The sequence below is a fragment of the Rhamphochromis longiceps genome, linkage group LG13 (assembly GCF_057381845.1).
Source record: "Rhamphochromis longiceps isolate RC_006_pf linkage group LG13, R_longiceps_female_GT1.1, whole genome shotgun sequence".
Classification (NCBI taxonomy): Eukaryota; Metazoa; Chordata; class Actinopteri; order Cichliformes; family Cichlidae; genus Rhamphochromis; species Rhamphochromis longiceps.
Window position 1 is genome coordinate 38757264 of NC_140569.1, and position 15110 is coordinate 38772373.

At 42.5% G+C, this 15110-nt stretch overlaps 1 protein-coding gene across 1 annotated transcript in view; it reads right to left on the minus strand.

The window, feature by feature from the left end:
• LOC146656468 (heterogeneous nuclear ribonucleoprotein L-like) overlaps nt 1-15110 on the minus strand; it is a 77731-nt gene that overhangs the window by 11714 nt on the left and 50907 nt on the right. Inside the window, exons 9-13 of the mRNA XM_085427212.1 lie at nt 11190-11407; nt 9307-9428; nt 2659-2860; nt 2275-2332; nt 2094-2192 (exon numbers count right to left, since the gene is read on the minus strand). Coding sequence (XP_085283338.1) covers nt 2094-2192; nt 2275-2332; nt 2659-2860; nt 9307-9428; nt 11190-11407 — 699 coding nt within the window. The remainder of the gene's footprint in view (nt 1-2093; nt 2193-2274; nt 2333-2658; nt 2861-9306; nt 9429-11189; nt 11408-15110) is intronic.

Here is a 15110-nt window from a genome sequence, read left to right on the forward strand (position 1 = left end):
ATTATTTCTCACAGTTTTTTGTGTCCTTATGGTTCCAAGCGCTGTCACCAATCTTTGCATTTTGTTATTATCTCATGACACTTGTTTAATCAGCTACCATCTCTCCTGTGGACTTTTTACTGTCTACAGTCTCAGATCAACACAGCCCTGCCCTTCCCATATTAGACTCTTGATGAATGTGTGTTGTTGTTATTCAGCCTGGTTCAATGTGCCCCTTTTTAACTTTGAGCACCCGTCCCTTTAAACCTCTCTGCACGGCCCTGACCTGCAGGCCTGACAGCAGCAGATGTATCACTGCTGTAACACCTGTAACACTCAGCAGGCGCCTCATTGTTCTGACACACAACAAAACTGTTGACTACACTACACACTAACTACACACTCACTACACAATAACTACACGCTGACTACACGCTGACTACACAAGATTTGCGCTAAACGTCTCAAATCTCTCACATCTCAAACACGCCGTCACTCCTAAAACGTCCCCCGTTTCTTAACAACTAGATGCCACGTTGCCATATAATTTTTTGATTGGTCGAATGGCACTTTTTTGGACGAATAGGAAAGGCAGAGGGGGGTGGGGTTTGTCTTTGCTCACAGGCTTTCGAGCGTTTTCCTTATGAAACGCCGTTTTTACCGTTTCTTCCTGCAGTAAATATAAACAACGACAGTATTCAGGAAGAAAACCAAACATTGCGTGTTTTTTATCATAACTCTGGTTTTACGTGGCCGATCAACACGATTTAAAAACTGGTATAAAGTCCACACTTTTCCCGTCAGTTGTTCCGTCTGTCCTGCTCACATCTCCAATGGTTGTACACTAACGTGGCTTCACTCCACATCAGCCGCTTTGCTAGCTACAACACTGGTGCACTGCAAAACAGAATTGTTAAAGTTTTAATTTTAATTTCAATTCAGTTTTTTTTTGTGCGCAACGCAGATTTTCTGTGCGCAGACACCATGCCAGCAGTGCGCAATTGCGCACGTGCGCAGCTTAGAGAGAACATTTCTAAGAGCTCTTCATATTAAAAGAGAGCCATGCGCTGCTAAAAGGACTTAGCTCTTCACTTTACTATCAGAATCAGAATCAGAATCAGAAAGGGGTTTATTGCCAAATGTTGAGCAGGTTTACAACATTAGGAAATTGCTGCGGTGCTTCAGTGCAAACATAGTGTCATAAATAGCACTTAAATAGACATGGAAAAATAAAAGAATAAGAATTAAAAGTGCTACGTAGAAAGATATGTGCATGAGCTATACATGAGAATAAGAATTAAGAGTGCTACGTTGAAAGATATATACATGAGTGCAGGTGGTGATCAGTGCAAACATGGAATGATGCAGTGAACACAGCGTAGGGTCATGTGTTAGTAGCGGGAACAGTCATATGGTTATTGTTCATGTGTCCAACAGCAGAGGGGAAGAAACTGTTCTATGGCAAGTGTCCTGGAGGACAGTTTAGGATTTGATGCCATGTAAATAAAATTACATTAATTGGAGGATGTGACAGTGCAGTATAAAATGTAAAGCATAGTTAGTACCGTATTTTCCGCACTATAAGGCGCACTTAAAATCCTTTAATTTTCTCGAAAATCAACAGTGCGCCTTATGTATGAATTCTGGTTGTGCTTACTGACCTCGAACCGATGTTATCTGCTACACAGCGCCTCGCGGGGTAATCTGGGTCCTAAACTCCGTCCGTTTCAGGTCCCAAAGTCAAACGAACACTGTGGCATCACTGAGCATTGAAAACTGTCTGAATTCTTTCATCTTTAATTAAATGATCAGCGTTGCTGCTTTACCAGGTGTAACGATTAAGTTTAACATCCAGGCGTCCATGAAAACAGGATTTATTATTTATTTAACAGAATTAGAGGTTAGCAGGAAGTCCACAGTGCAGACTTTCATCCTCAAGGAATTAAACTAACATTAACTGCATTAACTGTTTAAATTTCATAAAATAATTTTTACAAAATAATTTTTTCTACTTCAGATGTATTTTCCAGCTCCACATTCAGGAATTATTTGTGAAGTTTCCAGCATGAGACTGACAGAGTAGGCAGTGATGGATGTTTTTCTCATGGACTTACTGGGAATCCTAATCTGGTAGTGGTTGAGAACAGTAAGAACCTCCACAGCCTCTGTCTTACTGTCAAACTCCAACAAGCCGGAGATGGTCTTAGAAGAGGCTGAAAAAAGAGACTGAACATTAAAAGGCAGGCGATGACCACATTCACGAGACTTCATCTGTTCAATCAAATGTCTACTTACGTTTGGCATCAAACATCTTAAATTTGACAAAGCCAGGCAGATCATGCTCCGTGCACAGCTACAGAAACACAGACAGCAGCGTGTGAGCAGTTCTGCACTAGGCAACAATTAAACATACAACTTATCAGCATTTGTTATACAATGTGGGAGTGGATTTCTTTATGGCAAAGACTGCTCAAGAAATCAGGCTCAACTCAAGAGAGGATCTTTGGGCATTTAAGGATATCTTGTTAATTCAGAAAAACAGGGCAGTCTTCTTAATAACAATGGGTTTTTTTGGAATTTCCAAGATAATAATCATATTTAGGAGGTTTGGAATACCTTTAAACAGTTCTTTACAGTTACACAGAAAAGACGGACAGCGAACAGACAGAAGTACTTTACCCTCAGTAAATGATCCTGTGATATGCACGGAGGAACGTTATAGTAGTGCAACACTGCAGATGGAGGCTGGATGATGTTTTTGGAGGCTTGTCCGGCACTGCTAAAGCGATTGTTTCTGGTCATAGCAAAGTCCTTATAGCTGCTGCTGCCATCCTCTAACTCAAAAACCTGGCTGGGGATTACTGCGTGCTGCTTCGACACACTGCAAAAACCAAAAACATCAACTGTGTTACTTTTCTTATCAAATCCATGCATAACAAATCTACTGATCATGAAATAGTCTAGATAATATACACAGAAATAAAGAAGTATATGGTGCCAAATTGCCTCAGTGCGCTTTATGTTGTAAGATAAACACAAAAAAAATAAAGAAAACTCCCCAACAATCATATGACCCACTAAGGAAGCACTTTGGCGACAGTGGGAAGGAAAAACTCCCTTTTAACAGGAAGAAATCTCCGGCAGAACCAGGCTCAGGGAGGGGCGGGGCCATCTGCTACGATCGTCTGGGGGTGAGGGGAGGAAAACAGAGAGTAGAAGGATTTTAAATTTGACTTTGGAGATAACAGGATCAAATAATGAGAAGCCAGTATGGGCAAAATATGCTTTCTAGCCCTTTTCAGTAATCATGCAGCAGCATTCTGGATTAACTGAATTCTGTTCAGGGAACAGTCCTAAAAGAAAAATGAATTTTGGGGGGAAAGTCTGATAATAATGAATTTGTGGAGGATTAGGGTCACTGGAAAAAAAAAAGTGGGCACGTCAGAATTCAAGTCAGAATTCAGACTTCTTTCTCAGAATTCTGGAAAAGAAGAAGAAAAAAAGACGAGCCCACTTTTTTTCCCAGTGGCTCTAATCCTCTTCCGTATGAATTACAGGAGTCCAGCTTAGAAGTAATAAATAAATCAACTAGTTTTTCAGTGTCACTCTGAGACAGGATATTTCTAACTTTAGAGATGTTGCGCAAATGGAAGAAAGCAGTCTTACATATTTGTTTAATATGTGCGTTGAAGGACATGTCCTGGTCAAAAATGACTCCAAGGTTCCTCACAGCATTACTGGAAATTTTAGCATACATTTTCACTGCTATGCTGATGACACCCAGCTCTATCTGTCCATGAAGCCCGATAACACACACCAATGAGTTAAACTGCAGGAATGTCTTAAAGACATAAAGACCTGGATGGCCGCTAACTTTCTGCTTTTATCAAACTGAAGATGATGTCCTTGGGAGCATGGTGTCTAACCAGATGCTTACTCTGGATGGCATTACCTTGGTTATGCACAGATATGTCTTCTAATGATGCTGCCTAAGGGAAGCATGTATAATATAAACAGAATTGGTCCTAGCACTGAACCCTGTGGAACTCCATAATTAACCTCAGTGTGTGAAGAGGACTCTCCATTTACATGCACAAACTGGAGTCTATTAGATAGATATGATACAAACCACTGCAGTGCAGTACCTGTAATACCTACAGCATGTTCTAATCGCTCTAATAGGATATTATGGTCGACAGTATCGAACGCTGCACTGAGGTCTAGCAGGACAAGCACAGAGATGAGTCCACTGTCAGAGGCCATAAGAAGATCATTTGTAACCTTCACTAAAGCTGTTTCTGTGCTGTGATGAGCTCTGAAACCTGACTGAAACTCTTCAAATAAACCTCTGCAGATGATCTGTTAGCTGTTTGACAACTACTCTTTCAAGGATGTTTGATATAAAGGAAGGTTGGAGATTGGCCTATAATTAGCTAAGACTGCTGGGTCTAGAGATGGCTTTTTGAGTAAAGGTTTAACTACAGCCAGCTTGAAGGCCTGTGGTACATAGCCGATCATTAGAGATAGGTTGATCATATTTAAGATCGAAGAATTAATTAATGGCAGGACTTCTTTGAGCAGTTTTGTAGGAATGGGGTCTAAAAGACACGTTGAAGGTTTGGAGGAAGTAATTATTGAAGTTAACTCAGAAAGATCAATTGGAGAAAAAGAGTCTAACTTAACATCAATGGTACTAAGAGTAGCTGTAGATAATATTACATCTGTGTGATGATTATTGGTAATTTTTTCTCTAATGCTAAAAATTTTATTTGTGAAGAAGTTCATGAAGTCATTACTAGTTAACGTTAAAGGGATGGTTGGCTCAACAGAGCTCTGACTGTTTGTCAGCCTGGCTACAGAGCTGAAGAGAAACCTGGGGTTGTTCTTATTTTCTTCAATCAGTGATGAATAGTAAGATGTTCTGGCTTTGCGGAGGGCTTTCTTATAAAGCAGCAAACTATTTCTCCAGGCTAAATGATGATCCTCTAAATTTGTGACACGCCATTTCCTCTCCAGATTACGAGTCATCTGCTTTAGGGTACGTGTTTGAGAATTATACCACGGAGTCAGGTACTTCTGATTAGAGACCTTAGTTTTCACAGGAGCTACAGTATCCAGAGTCGTACGTAGTGAGGAGGTGAAATTATTAACAAGATAATCGACCTCTGTTGGAGTAGCGTTCAGATACAGTGGGGCAAAAAAGTATTTAGTCAGCCACCGATTGTGCAAGTTCCCCCACCTAAAATGATGACAGAGGTCAGTAATTTGCACCAGAGGTACACGTCAACTGTGAGAGACAGAATGTGAAAAAAAAAAATCCATGAATCCACATGGTAGGATTTGTAAAGAATTTATTCGTAAATCAGGGTGGAAAATAAGTATTTGGTCAATAACAAAAATACAACTCAATACTTTGTAACATAACCTTTGTTGGCAATAACAGAGGTCAAACGTTTACTATAGGTCTTTACCAGGTTTGCACACACAGTAGCTGGTATTTTGGCCCATTCCTCCATGCAGATCTTCTCGAGAGCAGTGATGTTTTGGGGCTGTCGCCGAGCAACACGGACTTTCAACTCCCGCCACAGATTTTCTATGGGGTTGAGGTCTGGAGACTGGCTAGGCCACTCCAGGACTTTCAAATGCTTCTTACGGAGCCACTCCTTTGTTGCCCGGGCGGTGTGTTTTGGATCATTGTCATGTTGGAAGACCCAGCCTCGTTTCATCTTCAAAGTTCTCACTGATGGAAGGAGGTTTTGGCTCAAAATCTCACGATACATGGCCCCATTCATTCTGTCCTTAACACGGATCAGTCGTCCTGTCCCCTTGGCAGAAAAACAGCCCCATAGCATGATGTTTCCACCCCCATGCTTCACAGTAGGTATGGTGTTCTTGGGATGCAACTCAGTATTCTTCTTCCTCCAAACACGACGAGTTGAGTTTATACCAAAAAGTTCTACTTTGGTTTCATCTGACCACATGACATTCTCCCAATCCTCTGCTGTATCATCCATGTGCTCTCTGGCAAACTTCAGACGGGCCTGGACATGCACTGGCTTCAGCAGCGGAACACGTCTGGCACTGCGGGATTTGATTCCCTGCCGTTGTAGTGTGTTACTGATGGTGACCTTTGTTACTTTGGTCCCAGCTCTCTGCAGGTCATTCACCAGGTCCCCCCGTGTGGTTCTGGGATCTTTGCTCACCGTTCTCATGATCATTTTGACCCCACGGGATGAGATCTTGCGTGGAGCCCCAGATGGAGGGAGATTATCAGTGGTCTTGTATGTCTTCCATTTTCTGATGATTGCTCCCACAGTTGATTTTTTCACACCAAGCTGCTTGCCTATTGTAGATTCACTCTTCCCAGTCTGGTGCAGGTCTACAATACTTTTCCTGGTGTCCTTCCAAAGCTCTTTGGTCTCGGCCATGGCGGAGTTTGGAGTCTGACTGTTTGGGGCTGTGGACAGGTGTCTTTTATACAGATGATGAGTTCAAACAGGTGCCATTCATACAGGTAACGAGTGGGGGACAGAAAAGCTTCTTACAGAAGACGTTACAGGTCTGTGAGAGCCAGAGATTTTCCTTGTTTGAGGTGACCAAATACTTATTTTCCACCCTGATTTATGAATAAATTCTTTACAAATCCTACCATGTGGATTCATGGATTTTTTTTTCACATTCTGTCTCTCACAGTTGAAGTGTACCTCTGGTGCAAATTACTGACATCTGTCATCATTTTAAGTGGGGGAACTTGCACAATCGGTGGCTGACTAAATACTTTTTTGCCCCACTGTATCTGAACGCTACTCCAACAGAGGTCGATTATCTTGTTAATAATTTCACCTCCTCACTACGTACGACTCTGGATACTGTAGCTCCTGTGAAAACTAAGGTCTCTAATCAGAAGTACCTGACTCTGTGGTATAATTCTCAAACACGTAGCCTAAAGCAGATGACTCGTAATCTGGAGAGGAAATGGCGTGTCACAAATTTAGAGGATCATCATTTAGCCTGGAGAAATAGTTTGCTGCTTTATAAGAAAGCCCTCCGCAAAGCCAGAACATCTTACTATTCATCACTGATTGAAGAAAATAAGAACAACCCCAGGTTTCTCTTCAGCACTGTAGCCAGTCTGACAAAAAGTCAGAGCTCTTTTGAGCCAACCATCCCTTTAACGTTAACTAGTAATGACTTCATGAACTTCTTCACAAATAAAATTTTTAGCATTAGAGAAAAAATTACCAGTAATCATCCCACAGATGTAATATTATCTACAGCTACTCTTAGTACCATTGATGTTAAGTTAGACTCTTTTTCTCTAATTGATCTTTCTGAGTTAACTTCAATAATTACTTCCTCCAAACCTTCAACGTGTCTTTTAGACCCCATTCCTACAAAACTGCTCAAAGAAGTCCTGCCATTAATTAATTCTTCGATCTTAAATATGATCAACCTATCTCTAATGATCGGCTATGTACCACAGGCCTTCAAGCTAGCTGTAGTTAAACCTTTACTCAAAAAGCATCTCTAGACCCAGCAGTCTTAGCTAATTATAGGCCAATCTCCAACCTTCCTTTATATCAAACATCCTTGAAAGAGTAGTTGTCAAACAGCTAACAGATCATCTGCAGAGGAATGGTTTATTGAAGAGTTTCAGTCAGGTTTCAGAGCTCATCACAGCACAGAAACAGCTTTAGTGAAGGTTACAAATGATCTTCTTATGGCCTCTGACAGTGGACTCATCTCTGTGCTTGTCCTGCTAGACCTCAGTGCAGCGTTCGATACTGTCGACCATAATATCCTATTAGAGTGATTAGAACACGCTGTAGGTATTACAGGTACTGCACTGCAGTGGTTTGTATCATATCTATCTAATAGACTCCAGTTCGTGCATGTAAATGGAGAGTCCTCTTCACACACTGAGGTTAATTATGGAGTTCCACAGGGTTCAGTGCTAGGACCAATTCTGTTTACATTATACATGCTTCCCTTAGGCAGCATCATTAGAAGACATAGCATACATTTTCACTGCTATGCAGATGACACCCAGCTCTATCTGTCCATGAAGCCAGATAACACACACCAATGAGTTAAACTGCAGGAATGTCTTAAAGACATAAAGACCTGGATGGCCGCTAACTTTCTGCTTCTTAATTCAGATAAAACTGAGGTTATTGTACTCGGCCCTGAAAAGCTTAGAAATATGGTATCTAACCAGATTCTTACTCTGGATGGCATTACCTTGGCCTCCAGTAACGCTGTGAGGAACCTTGGAGTCATTTTTGACCAGGACATGTCCTTCAACGCACATATTAAACAAATATGTAAGACTGCGTTCTTCCATTTGCGCAACATCTCTAAAGTTAGAAATATCCTGTCTCAGAGTGACGCTGAAAAACTAGTTCATGCATTTATTACTTCCAGGCTGGACGACTGCAATTCATTATTATCAGGATGTCCAAAAAACTCACTGAAAAGCCTTCAGCTAATCCAAAATGCTGCAGCAACAGTCCTGACAGGGACTAGAACTTTTTAGAAAGAGAGAGCAGATTTCTCCTGTTTTGGCTTCCCTTCATTGGCTTCCTGTTAAATCCAGAATTGAATTCAAAATCCTGCTCCTCACATACAAGGTCTTAAATAATCAGGCCCCATCTTATCTTAATGACCTTGTAGTACCATATCACCCTATTAGAGCACTTCGCTCTCGCTCTGCAGGCCTACTTGTTGTTCCTAGAGTATTTAAAAGTAGAATGGGAGGCAGAGCCTTCAGTTTTCAGGCCCCTCTTCTTTGGAACCAGCTTCCAGTTTGGATTCAGGAGACAGACACTATCTCTACTTTCAAGATTAGGCTTCAAACTTTCCTTTTTGCTAAAGCATATAGTTAGGGCTGGACCAGGTGACCCTGAATCCTCCCTTAGTTATGCTGCAATAGACGTAGGGATTCCCATGATGCATTGAGTTTTTCCTTTCCAGTCACCTTTCTCGCTCACTATGTATTAACAGACCTCTCTGCACTGAATCATATCTGTTATTAACCTCTGTCTCTCTTCCACAGCATGTCTTTTATCCTGTCTTCCTTCTCTCACCCCAACCGGTCACAGCAGATGGCCGCCCCTCCCTGAGCCTGGTTCTGCCGGAGGTTTCTTCCTGTTAAAAGGGAGTTTTTCCTTCCCACTGTTGCCAAAGTGCTTGCTCATAGGGGGTCATATGATTGTTGGGTTTTTCTCTGTATCTATGAAGCACCTTGAGGCGACTTATGTTGTGATTTGGCGCTATATAAATAAAATGGAATTGAATTGAATTGAATTAAAGATATGCACATCTTACCAGACATTCAGTCTTTTACCAAACACCTTAATGCTGTTGAGGTGTGTGATGGCCCTGTCCACAGCATACTCATCTCCCATCTCAACCAACGCTGTGCCAGGAACACTCTTCATAAACTTAACCTATAACAAGCACATAGATAACAGCTGTTCTAAAGAGGTACCATACATTGTGAAAGCAGTGTACATGTTTTACTGATGTAAACATTCTTTCATGTTAACCATTAGAAGACACAGTGTACATTAGAGGACATTTGGAAGGCTATCTAAAGTCAGGATATTTTACACTTGTGCTTTTTTGTGACATCAGGTAGTAATTTGCACAATCCACATTGGAGAATATAGCTATTCTGACTGTGTCATGAAATCAACATACTCTATGAGAACACTGAATGGGTTTGATGTTTGGGGAAGTTCTCTAAGTGTTACAGGAGCAGCAGAATCTATTCGTTATTTTGTTATAAGGTAGCGATGAGCAGATATGGAAATATTATTAACCCTCTCAAGGCAGGCGTTGCCGATTTGCAACAGTTAAAAATTAACAACCTGATTACCCCACATACATATTTTATGAGTTTTTTTTAGAAGTACCACTGCAGGACTTGGTTGTGCATTAGCAACAAAAAGTTTAATTTGAGCCTGAGAGGGTTAAAGTGCTGGGAGTAATTTATGGCATACCGAAAGTGAACAGGAGGAGGCAGATAATTAAACCCTAAAGTTAAAATTTCAATTGTATGAGAAAACAATGTAAACAATCTCTGATATCACATTAAAAAAGGAGAATCAGACCTATGTTTGGTTTGGTTTGGTTTGCAGGGGTACATCACATGTCCTGACATTAACCCTCCTGCCATCCTTTAAAAAACTCACACCCATCACCCTAGGGACCATTCTCAGCCACGCCATAAAAAGACCATATATCCATATCTTATTCCACTTTAAATTAGCCAACCTTGTAAAACTACTTCTCCCTGAAATATTCATGTAAAGTTTTAATTATATTTTCGTTGTTTTAACCCTTCAAATCCCAGTGTTATTACATGAGCGCCCTGTGTTATAAGCCCCAAAAACCAAAAAACGAAACTAAATATTTCCACAAAAAACCAGTTGAAGTAATATGTGATTGTCATTATAAGTAGGCCTTTAGATGGACCAAAGATTGGCACCAACATACATTTTGACCTGCCATTATTTTTTTGCATTTTTTTTGCAATTTAAAAATTAAAACTTCAAGGCCCTGAGTCTTCATTGACATCCAAGAAAAGAAGAAAAAATAAAATCATATGATGATAATTTGGGGTTGAAAAATAGCATTTATAATGGAAGTCAATGGGCAGAAAATGGTCCCCAGGGTGATGGGTGTGGGGATTTCTGCTGCTCAGCCATTTTAGGCTGATTTAAGGAATTCACACTGGAATATTAACATTGACAGGTAAAAACTATCCTGTGGCAAGTTTGGTTATATTCCACTGAACACAGTGGAAATGGCAGCCATTTAACACATAGCAGTGGCACAAAAAGGTCCCAAGAAGGCAGGAAGGTTAAACAGAATTCAATGACACACAAGCACATGAGTGACAACAAGAAAACGGATAGTACATTTCTAAATAATGCAGTAGGTGTTGATGTACAGAGGTCTAATCCCATTCAATATACTGTCATTTACTTGTGAGTAGGACTGAAGGGCCAGGATATGATAGACACACACACAATTTCTGAGTTTGCTTCCACTGGAATCTTTTTATTGTTTTTACTAGCTTTTCCCTTCCAGCACAATTTCTACAACCTAATTATTAATTAATTGTTAATAAAATTAACAGCTGTTGCCGTGTTTCTACAAAAACACGCCAAAGACACATGAAGAATACACAAACAAACACTTACCTTCTCAATGTTGCCGTAGAGGCAGAAGAGGTTGAAGATGCGGGTGCAGTTCATCTTGGATGGATGGAGGCCACTTACCATGGCAACAGAACTGGGGGCATGGCCAGAGTATGACGAGGATGACTGCGGCAGTGGATAAGACACCATGTCTGGAACGTCCAATGAAGTGAGCTTGTACCTGCTGTTGCCGGGCAGTGGCAGCAGGGGACATGGTGGACCTGGGAAGGCACACATCAAAACAGTCGCTGTCTTGCAAGAACAATGAAAGCCTGTCTGCACCAATCCAATTCTGAACCACTTCATGCGCCACAGGTGAATAAGTGAGCGCACACTCACAGCCAACATGTCATTGGCATGGAAGCTCTTTACTGTGAGTGATGAATCAAAGTACGCCAAAGTAAACTGTGGGGTGACCACCACAACGACAAATGTATCAACAAAACTAATCAGACACTTAAATCACCCCCAACCAAGCAGCAACATAGGAAGACAACTGAAAATGAGAAAAGGATTGATGCCCTGTTATGACTTTGGATGACGTGCCCTAGTTTTGAGATGTGTCATCATCTCTGGATCAGTGTTGGCTTAGGCTAGTGATGGTGATGTGGGAATGTCAGCCTGCTACATCAGATACAGGTATGCCTCTACAAGTGTGCACCCTCTGTTTGGCTGCCTTTTCCTTAGCTGTAGCCTGGATCTGTTAGGATGCCTGGGTCGTTGACCCAGAGTTTTGAGTTTATTATGTTACTTATCATTTCTAGTCTTTGGTTTCTTTGTTGGAGTTCTGTCTTATGGTTTATGTCTCTGTGTTCTCTAGTTGCTGTCTCTCTGTGTCCAGTCAGAGTCTGTGTCTATAGTTCAGTCTGTGTTATGTTTCCTGTTTTACTTTGAAAATCCGTGTCTCATGTAAATGTGTCTGGTTTTGCTTCCTTTGTCTCGTTAGGCCTGATTTGCCCCAGCTGTGTTTCCCTCCTGTTGTCCATTCCCTGATTGCTCTGTGTGTATTTAAGCCCTGTGTTTCAGTTTGTCATTGTCGTGATCTACTGTTATCTTGCTGTGTGGTTTGTCTGTGTAGGTGTATTTTGTATTCTTAGTTTTTGTTACCCTTTTGAGTTCAGCATTAAAGCTGTTTTGAGTTACTTTCTGTCTCCGGAGTCTGCACTTTGGGTCCTTCTCCTGCCTGCACACAGCCATTTCATAACAGGATCTTGTTATAAAAGCAGTGAATGTATAACAAGATCCAACATCTGCAGATGAAAGTTTCGGCCTGCCTCAGCATTGCAAAACCTCCAGCTTCCAACATCAGCATAAAGAAGAGGAAGCCACTCTCATTGCTTAGTAATGACAACAACATTGTCACCCTTCAGACAGACATGTGTAGGTGCAAGGAAAGACTATCATGAAAAGATTTTGTCACTGCTCAGTGACAAAAATACTTATGAGCCCAGGTCTCAGAAGAGGGTGATTGATTGTCTTAACCAGGAAGAACAGGGCGATGCTATTGACTGGACCTCATACCAAATGCTTTATCCTGGGGATGCTACACCAAGGCTGTATGGTTTACTGAAGACATAAACATCGTGCACCTTTAAGACCAATTGTCTGTATGATCAACTCTGTCCTCCATTGGAGGTAGTTCATAAGAGATTACAAGATGACCCTGACCTCAGCAAGAGGATCACTTTCAGCACCAACTACTGTAAGTACTACACCCAGAAACATGGGTGTGCCATGGGTTCCCAAGTTTCACCAATTGTGGCCAACTTATACATGGAAAAAGTCCAAAAGAAGCTTTTGTATCCTACCCTGGAACACCACAAAGTCACTGATTTTCAGCTATGTGGATGACACCTGGGTGAAAATCAAATCTCAGGACGTTCCACATTTAACGGATTACATTAACTCGGTGGACCAACAAATCAACTTCACCAGGGAGGATATGAAAAGTGGGAGGCTAGCCTTCTTAGACTGCGAGATTTCCATCAGTAATGGGGGACATCTAAAAGCTGACGTGTACCGTAAACCTGCACATACGGATCAGTATCTAAGGTTTGACTCGCATCATCCACTGGAGCACAAACTGGGTGTCATGAGGACGAGCGAACACCATTCCCACTGACACAGCGGCCAGGGAGGCAGAAGAACATCACATCAAGAAGGCCCAGAGGATGTGGTTATCCCAGCTGGACTTTTGTCAAAGCGGGGAAAACTCCTAAAGAAAGCTCCAGGCGATCCAGGAGAGAAGGACAACCGCTGCCTAAGCGAAAACCTTTAGTAATCTCGTTTGTCAGAAGTATCGGAACAGCTGAGGTGCATGTTCTCTAAACACTGTATCTCTGTGGCTTTCAAAGGATACATCTTTCACCATCTTACAATGCTGTGATTGCAGCCATTCCCTAACTCTCTGTGAATGGTACTCATGGCCATTGATCAGTTGCCCATTTTGCCAATGACAATTTACAAAATAATAACCATGAAACTGACCTTGCGGCCTATTGTTAGTCGGTGGTGCTAGTGTCTGTCATTATGCAAATGTACCGTTGGGGAAACCTGCAGTCAGCTGAGACTGAAGAAGTCACTTGAACTTTCTCCCACTGAAAACGCTACATAGAGATGAAGAGAATAGACTTTTGGGGATTTCCTTACCTGGATGACTGAGCATGCATCAAGATATTTACTTGGACATTTTCCTACTAACTGCTCTACTGTAGTTCTGGCAGCACTAAGTGCTTGGAGGGACTTCTTGTTTGGAGAGCGCTCGTATTTAGCTTTTGGAGCTCAGTTTACTTAGAAAACAAGAGTAATTGTGCTGGACCTGGCTTCAAACCAATCACTGTTCTTAGAGGTCTTCGTCCCAAAGGTAGCAAAGGCTATTCTGTTTTCTGAGTTGTGCTGTTGGGCTACAGACAGAGCTTTTGTAAGTTTGGGGGGATCTTGGCAAATTCATCTACTACTACTGCATCTGGGAATCGATGCAACCTCAACTTGCAACACACTGGTAAGTGGTCAGTGGCCAGCTATGTTCTTTGTCCTTGAAAGTACAGTGGGGCAAAAAAGTATTTAGTCAGCCACCGATTGTGCAAGTTCCCCCACTTAAAATGATGACAGAGGTCAGTAATTTGCACCAGAGGTACACTTCAACTGTGAGAGACAGAATGTGAAAAAAAAATCCATGAATCCACATGGTAGGATTTGTAAAGAATTTATTCGTAAAGGAGGAGTTGGCCGTCCGACTGCGGTCTGGAGTGTGGAGCCTTCCTGCTGCTGCGGAGTCGGGGCGGTCTGCCTCCCCCCACCGCAGGGAAAAGGGAAACACCACCTGGGTCTGGGTGCAGTTCCCCCCTCCAGGGGCGGGGGCACCTAGACCCGGTTTGTAGAGTACGCTTGGGGAGTGTGATCGTGTGTACAACGTCTCTTTATGTCTGTCTCCACGTTGGTTGAGTGTGGAGTAAGTGCATATGAGAGCATGAGGGTGGGAATGGATGTTTGTATCTGTGTGTGCCTGTATGTCTGTGTCTATATGTCAGGTTGGGTGTCAGGCGCCACCTCTCTGGGGACATCTCAGGCCCTCCAAGGTTTGGAGGCCTATCTCCCCCTACCACCACTTCCCCTGCCAGTGGCAGACCCCCTCAGACATCGGTGCGTTGGTGGTTCTTTGTGTCCGGGGATGGGCGTCCAGGTACACACCGGCTCACTCCTTGGCGGCCGCTTATCGGGGCCTGGAGCCTGGGGCTCGCTCGGGCCACTTCGGAGGTGGGGTGCCCCCGGCCTCTCGGCCTGGGGCTCGGTCACTCAGGCGCAGCTGGCTGCCGGCGGAGCTCACGGGCGCGTCACTGCAACTCCCCCTGGCTTCTGCTCCGCGGCTGCTGAGTGAGCCCTCATCTGGGACTCTCCTCAGCTCTTTCTGGGACAGTGGCGCGG